At 27.2% G+C, this 8,490-nt stretch overlaps 1 protein-coding gene across 1 annotated transcript; it reads right to left on the bottom strand.

The window, feature by feature from the left end:
* Positions 1 to 704: 704 nt before the first annotated feature.
* LOC120081751 (abscisic acid receptor PYL4-like) lies at positions 705 to 1,845 on the bottom strand. The gene has a single exon (XM_039036870.1). The coding sequence runs from the start codon at positions 1,735 to 1,737 to the stop codon at positions 1,030 to 1,032; it is 708 nt and encodes a 235-aa protein (XP_038892798.1). The 5' UTR covers positions 1,738 to 1,845; the 3' UTR covers positions 705 to 1,029.
* Positions 1,846 to 8,490: the final 6,645 nt, after the last annotated feature.

Raw genomic sequence — 8,490 nt, 5'->3', positions numbered from 1 at the left:
ATATTTTCCTCTATTTTTAAATAAAATTCACACACGATATATTTTCTTGCATGAAAATTATTATTATTATTTAATCAAATTCGTTAAAATCAGATTTGTTGTAGAAAATATATTCTTTTTAAATACTTTTTTCCTTTGTGATTTGAAGGAAATGCATGAAACGTGTAAAAGAGAGTATTAAATTTTTGTTGATATGTCAATATTTCTATCTATATTTTCATGTTTCATGAGTTCGATATCATCATGAGGGGTGAATCGAAATTTTTCATGGATAAGAAAATAAGCAATAAAATGTCACTAATGTAAATATAATATAAACAATAAACATATTAACTCATTTAAAAATCATAATAGAATATTTATTTACTAATTTAAGTTTATTTTTTAAATTTTTTGTTTTTGTTTATTTTTTCAAAAATATCCATCAAAATCTAATCGACATGGACATTTTATTTGTAAAAGTACACATTAAACTAGAATTAAACTTTTAGAAATACATGAAAATAGTTTTTTTTTTCTAATCAATAACATTTCTTCGAAATTCTAACCCAAATTGTGAAAACCAAAATTAAAAAGGTTACTAACTTGAAATTTTATCACCAAGGGAAAAAGGAAAAAATAATGATGATGAGCAAAAAGGAAGGAATAGAGAATCTCAAAAGAACACATGCATGAAGCAATACAATATAACCATTTACGTACTAACCAACATAATAATTAATTACAAAACCAACAACACATTGATCATAATCAATACAAAATGGCAGCGGATTCCAGGCCTAATTTCAGAGAGAGAATTCTATATCTATAAGCGAAGAACGCCAAAAAAGGAAGAACAAATTTATACAATACACAACCACAAATGTTCGATCGGTGTACGAATCTCCTTTATAAACCATTATTGCACACAAATCTGCGGAGATAATCGGTTTCTGAAAGGGGAAAAAACACCTAAAATATGAAGAAATTGAAAAAGGGATGCAAATCAAGAATGTGTGTGTGTTAAAAGAAGAAGAAATTGAAATTTAATTAGGAAGTTTTAGCCATGTTTTCAGCGATTTGTGCAAGAGATTGAAGATTACACCGTACGATCGTATCAACGAACACGCACGTTTCTTCTTTTGTGTTGCCTTGTGGTACATCAACTGCATATGATTCCACCACAACCGTTGAAGATCTGGATCCGTTTTGATTTGATGAAGAAGAAGAAGATGATGATGAAATCGCGTGCAGTGTGGTAACAGATCGGTAGTTTCGTAGGCGATGGTCCCCACCTACGACGCGAAAACTCAACACGTGTCTCTCATCGTCCAGAATCTCGAGGCGTTCGGTGCTCGAGGCGGCGGGAAGGCCAGAGACGACTTGAACTTGCCGGAGACTGCCGACGGTACCGTCACCGTCGATTACATCACAGCTTTTCAGAAAATGCTTGTACGCTTGTGGATTATCGAACCGTCGTACCACAGACCATACCGTATGAACTGGAGCGTCGATGATCTGGATCACGGCGGAGCAACACTGTTCCGGTCCGACGTCGTGCGCGTGGTGCCGCGCGATCGTCTCTGGTACCGGCACCGAAACCGCGTCCGTCAGCGAGGTCATATTACTGCTTCTTTTCTCCCGCGCCACCGTCACCGCCGCTGCCGCGGTTCTGTGACAGTTCATAGTTGTTGCGGCGGCGCCAACGCCGGGATTGGCCGTCGGATTGATTCGATGGAGTTGAATCGAAGTAGGCATTTTCGAAAAACCTCCCTCTCTCTCTCTCTCTCTCTCTCTCTCTCTCTCTCTCTCTCTCAAAACGAGTGATTATTGAGTTTATGCAGAGAGAAAAGTTAGGGCTGAGTTAAGAAGACGAATAGATGATCGCAAAATGGCGAATTTCCGATTATATATAATGCGACGAAAGAGGAGAGAGAAAGAAGAGAGAGATTGTTTTGTTTTGAGGTTATATTATTATATTATTATTTTTATGTATATTTGTTTTTTTTTAAAAAAGAAAATCAAAGTTTGTAATTAATTTATTTATATTATTATTTGATCACAAAGCTTACGCCGGACTTGCAAGTGGATCATCAACTTGCAAGCGCCTTTGGACTTGGTTATAGACTAATTGCCCTATACTTTACTTTAAATTACAACACTGCCATTATTTTATGGATTTGTATTTTTATAAAAAAAAGGAAATATATATATATGAGGTAGGCTAGTTGCTGATTATTATTATTATTTAATTTAGATCTTACTTTGGTTCCTGAATTTTGAGCAATATTCTATTTTGATCTATAAACTTCTAAAAATATTTTTTAGTTAACTTTGAATATTATTTTATTTTGGCCCCTAAACATTTAAAAGTATTCGTTCTAAACTTCTAAAATGTGTTTATTTTGATCCATGCTATATTAAGATTTTGTTAACTCTTTAATAAAATGACGAGATGATTTGTATTTTTTGATGAACAGGCTACCAAATAAGTTAGCTACACTAAAAAAATCTAGAGTTTCAATTTTGAATAAAGTGGCAAAGATGGAGAATTTAAAATATATTTTTAGTTCAAAATTTTGGTCATTCAATATTTTGGCTATTAGAGCATGGTCATCCAAAAATACAAGCCCCTCACGTTTTTGTTGAAGAATTAATATAATTTTAAAAGTATGAACTAAAATAAACACTTTTTAAAAGTTTAAGAACTACAATGAACGTTTTAAAAGTTTAGGAACTACAGTGAACGTTTTAAAAGTTTAGGGACTAAAACGAAACAAGATTCAAAGTTCAGAGACTAAAATAGGGTTTAACCTTTTTTTTTGTGATTTATGCTTTGATCTTAAATGAAATTGGCGAACAAGAATTATCAGTATTCTATGAGAGAAGATTTCGAATAGTTGTCCCAAATTCAAAGTGATTATGTTTCACCTCTTCCTCGGAGAAAGACGATCAAATAATTCCCAATTTAGTTAGTAACGATTTTGTTCCAGTAACTTAAAATTTATAACAAATTAGTCATTTTTAACATGTGTAATAATTTAGTCAGTATTTTACAATTTGTAACAATTTATAGACCTTATTATAAACAATATTATTAAGATTTAAATAAATTCTTTACACATGTAGATCAATAAGTTGATCAAGTATCAAATTTTTTTATAATATAAAATTTAAAGACTAAGTTGTTACATAATAAAAATTGACATATAATATTAATTTGAATATATTTTTCATGATAGAGACTACATTGTTACAAAATTCGACGTATAATGTATAAATTGTTAAAAAAATTTGAAAATACAAGATCAAATCATTACCAACTAAAGTTGAAGGACAATTGTTACATTTATGAAAATTAAGGGACCAAAAGTGTTTTTAATTTTTTTTTTTTTTAGTACAAGAAAGATGGAGAGATTCGAAGTACAATCTCTTGAGGTCGTTCTTGCACACTTTAAGTCAGTTAAACTAAACTCTGAATTAAACTCGATTTAGTAATAATTAACTTCTTAATAGCATCATCTTTTGATCACCAACACAATTGTATACTAATTGAGTTATATTCACTTTGGTTTGCATCAAATCCTTAATAAAAAACGATAAACGCTAATAAAAAAATATAACCTATTTAATAAATAAATTTTATTATTATTTTTTAATTATGTATTAAATATCAGTATATAGTTAGAGTTAATAAATTTTAACTAATACATTTGTCTTTTTTTTATTATCATAACTATTTAAAACAATTTTTTTAACTAGTTTATACTTATTTATAAATTCAATTAAATTCAATTTTTTTACTTTTGAATAATTTTATTTAGTTAATGTACAATTTTTTTATGGATTACTTAATTATTTAACATGATAATACATTAAATAATATTAAATTTTAGGATAATTGTTCTAAATAGTAAAATTGCTAGAAATAATTTCAAATATAACAAAATGTCATTGTCTTCCCGTATCGGTCATAAATATTGATAGATGATATCTATCACCATCTATCCATCTATCAATGTCTATCACCTCTATCACTAATGGATAATGACATTTTATTATATTTATAAATAAGATAACTCATTTTTCTATATTTAAAAACAACTCTTATTTTACATTTATGATTCCATCCCTTTATTCTCTTACATTTAATTAATTAGTTAGGATTTTCATCCATAAAAGTCCTAAAGAATATCCCTAATATATTAAAAACGCAATTTAGAATTGCTTGACAGTATCAAATAAAAATCATTAATAATATTTTAATATCTTACATTTAATTTTTTTAATTTTGGTTCATACATAATTGGGAATACAAACCCAATATTTAAATTCCACATCATGAATATCCATTCTTTTCGAATACAAATATTTATGGTATATTTGAGAGTGATTTTAGAATAATTAAAATCACTATAAAATACACTTTTAATCACTCAAAATCAATTCAATATTTAATTTTACAGTTTTAAATATAATATTCATCCTATTAAAATTAATCTTAAATGACTAAAAATATATTTTAAATAATTTTAAAAATGACAAAAGTAATTTTAACTATTTTAAAATCACCTATTATTGTCTAATATATTTAATATTCATATCTATACAACAATATATGCATATGCAGTAGAAATGATTGTTTTCAAACATAAAATAAGAACCAACTTATTTACAGATATAATAAAATGTATTTGTCTATCAATGATAGATAGTTATAATACTGATAGACATGGTTGAGATGAGTATGGAATTCTGTTTACTCACTTTAAATTGAGTATCTGTTTCCCTCCCTTTCATGTTGTGTGATTCGTTGAGACATAAACTTTTCCCACTTTTTTTTTTTTTCGAGAAAAAGGGGTGAAATGAATTGGAGGGTCCCATTGGCATACATCCAACAGGAATTGAACCTACGAATTCGCCAATTATGAGTTGGACGCTTTAACCATTCAACTATAGATAATTAGTGGGGATCATCGTACATGGTGAATAACCAAATTCCAATTGAAATGAAATTTTTAGGCTAAATCAATGATTGAGTTGCGAAAACTTCTGGATAGGCTATAAAAAGCATCTATGTAACCACAATTATATGAGCAATTATATGCGAGAGATTACCTTTTGATTTACCAGAAGTAGAAGAAGAAATAGTGGAAAGAATACCACCGAAATGTTTCTTTTTTTGAATTGTGCATTCAATTAATTTTAATAAAATAAGTCCTATCTTAGGAATAGGCGTAATCGGACTTGTTTTTTTACATAACTCTGGTTTTCACTACTTGTCCAAGGTTGAGCACTGGGATTTGATGGCGGACTTAAAAAGCCACCTACACGTTTTACGCCCAATCATTCCGGATAATGCTTGCATCCTCTATGGGGACTGATTGTTATTATAATGAAAGTTTATGGAGTTTAAACTTTTTTTCCCCATTTTTCCTATATTATCATTTGAGTTATCATCCAATTATGTTTAGGATTTTTTTTTTTTTTTTTTAAAAAAAATTACTTATATTTAGACGGGAAATGGGGAAGAGAGCGAGGAGAAAATTTTTTCCGTTGGCTAAATGGGGATGAGTACTGGGTTTATATTCTTTGCCCCCGTCCTCATCCCCGACTCTGCCCCACTTCCACGTCCCGCCCCGCCCCGATTATATATATGTAATTTTTATTATATATATAACTCACTGTATATTTAAATTAGATATTTAGTTAAAAATTTTAATAGGGTGGTTTAAGTTAATAAATTAATATTTTTTGTTAAAATTCAAATGAGGAAGATTGCCGTAGGAAACCCGATCCCTGTAAATTCTTTGGGAAGAATGCTCATCCCAATTTTTGTAAAATTTTTTGCAAGAGATGGAAAATGAAATAGGTAACCGGGACGAGGGACAAAGATATTGTACATTTAGCTTATTTGAGTGAGTTTTAAATACAAATTTTCAAGTGGATTAAATTATATTAAACTCATTCTCACAAAAACTTAAATATAATAATGAAAAATGAAAACTATAATAAAAGGCTTTCCAACACCTAACAAACAAAATGACATGAAATTCAACCAACAAAATATTTAACTACAAACCAAATTATACTTTTTTTTCTTTTAAAAAGCCAAATTATATATAAGGGAGAAAATTAACATAACCATTGAAATACTTCCCCCATCTACAAAATCAAACAGTTCATAAACAATAACTCAAACTTGATAATAAATTATTTCAACCTGGCTAAAAAACATCCAAGATAAACCTACATGGCCAAAAATAGCATTGTTTAGCTACAAAGGTCATATAACTTATGCCATGGTTTTTTTAAAATAAAAAACAAAAATAAAATTTAGTTAATTGAATATTCAAATTTTATCATTTATTAGAACACAAACATAGTTAATTAACATAAAAATACGTACTCTTGACCAAAAGATTAGAGGTTCTTTGAATCTCACACCCCACCACCTAAAAAAATCTTATCATATATTTAAATTTTAGTAATTAAAATGACTTAGTAAGTGTTTTTTATTTCATTTTGTAATATATGATTTAGTAAACTGAAAATATAATATTTGTTCTCTTAAATTAATTAATCAAATAGAGACCAACGTGAGTATAACTCAACTGATATGAATTGTACTATCAATTTCAAGATTTGAAGTTTTGATTATCTTCATATATTTGTAAAAAAAAAAAAATCAATAATCATATAGAGGGCAGGTGGGATTTTTTTTAAAAGGAAAATTCAGTTTGATATGAAAAAAGAAAAACAAAAAACAAAAAAAAAAGGGAATTCATTAAAAAGGGACGTTTTATGGGATTTCTCTTTCAATTTTTTTAAAATAAATTATTGTTTTATAAAGGATTTTTTTTGGGAATAAATTAATATATAATAGATGTCGGCGTATTGATTCAAGCAGTGATGGTGTATTATTATTATTTTTTTTTTTTGAAAAAGTAATGATTGTGTATTTTTTTTTATGGAGATTTTCGAAAATAGAGAAGTAAGAAAAATATTTATACAAATAGCAAAATTTAATTATAATTGTGATAGACATTATTCTCAATGTCTATCACATATAAATGTTGTAGCAATAGAAGCAGATAGAAATCTATCACTGATAGAGATTGATAGAAGTCTATCAGTGTCTATCAATTTTAAAAATTGATAGAAGTTTATCATTGATACTATCGGTGATGGAAACTGATATAAGTCTATCATTGATACTATCGATGATAGAAACTAATATAAGTCTATCATTGATAGAGATTGATAGAAATATATCAGTGTATATTTTTTTTTTGTTAATTCTGTAAATAGTTTGATACTTTTTATCTATGAATTTTTTTTATTTTTTAATGTAGAAATTTAAATTCATTTTCCTATTTATTGGAGCCACGTATAGAAAAATGTATGTGGCAGTGTGAATTTTAAATATTATTGAAGTGTCGGTTTATCAAAATTTGATATTTTATATATATTTGTATAAAAGAAACCCCTCTGTTTTCACCCCTTAATCTTAACTGTATTAACGGAAATTTCAATATTATTTTTGTTTCCTAAGCTTATTTATTCAATTAAAAATTACTTTTTGAAATTTTATATAGGTAAGAATTTTGATCTTTGAAATTTTAATTCATAACGATTTAGTTTTTGTATTTTTAAATTTACAATAATTTAGTCATTGCTTTTTAATATGTAACAATTTAATTCATATATTTTTAAATCTCTAACAATTTAGGTTCTGTTTGAGAGTGCCGACACCAACGGCTGTACTTTTAGAAAAAGAAGCAGTTAATGAAAATAAAATAGTGTTTGATAAATCTCTAATTACGATGTTCAGTAAATTAGTACTAAATTGGTATAATTTAGTTATATGAATCAATCTAGACTTATTATTTCAATTATTTTTGTATGGATGATTAATTTATAATTTATAATTTATAAAATATTGTATATGTTTGAAATTTCGACTAATTCTATTTAATCTAAATCATTTGATAAAAGTTTTTAAAAAATAATTATGATAAAAATAATCAATTACAATTTAAGAATATATGACAAAATATATTAATATAAAAGGATATTATTATAATATATTTATTTAAATAGTTAAAAAGTTAGCAAATTTTTAGGGAAGCTAAATCTAAATGCTAGTATCTATCAACTTTAAAATTAAAAAGTGATTTCGATGGATTTTAAAAATTAAACAAAATGATTTAAATAACCATTTTGTTTTTAAAAATTAAGCCTATAAACAATAATTCCATCTCCAAATTTCTTCATTTGTTATCAATTTTTAATCAATGGTTTAAAAAACCAAGCCAAATTTTGAAGATTAAAAAAAATAGCTTTAAAAATTTTGTTTTTGCTTATGGAATTTGCTTAAGAAAGAATGATTGTAAGAAATTGGAGGAAATATGTTTAATTTTTAAAAACCAAAAACAAAAAACGAAATAGTTACCAAAGGAGCCTAAATAATTTCTTTTACCAAATAATGTACGCAATCAAGATTTTCCC

The sequence above is a fragment of the Benincasa hispida genome, chromosome 7 (genome assembly GCF_009727055.1).
Source record: "Benincasa hispida cultivar B227 chromosome 7, ASM972705v1, whole genome shotgun sequence".
NCBI lineage: Eukaryota > Viridiplantae > Streptophyta > Magnoliopsida > Cucurbitales > Cucurbitaceae > Benincasa > Benincasa hispida.
Note: the sequence above shows the minus strand (reverse complement) of the source record. Positions and strands in the feature narration are given on the sequence as shown.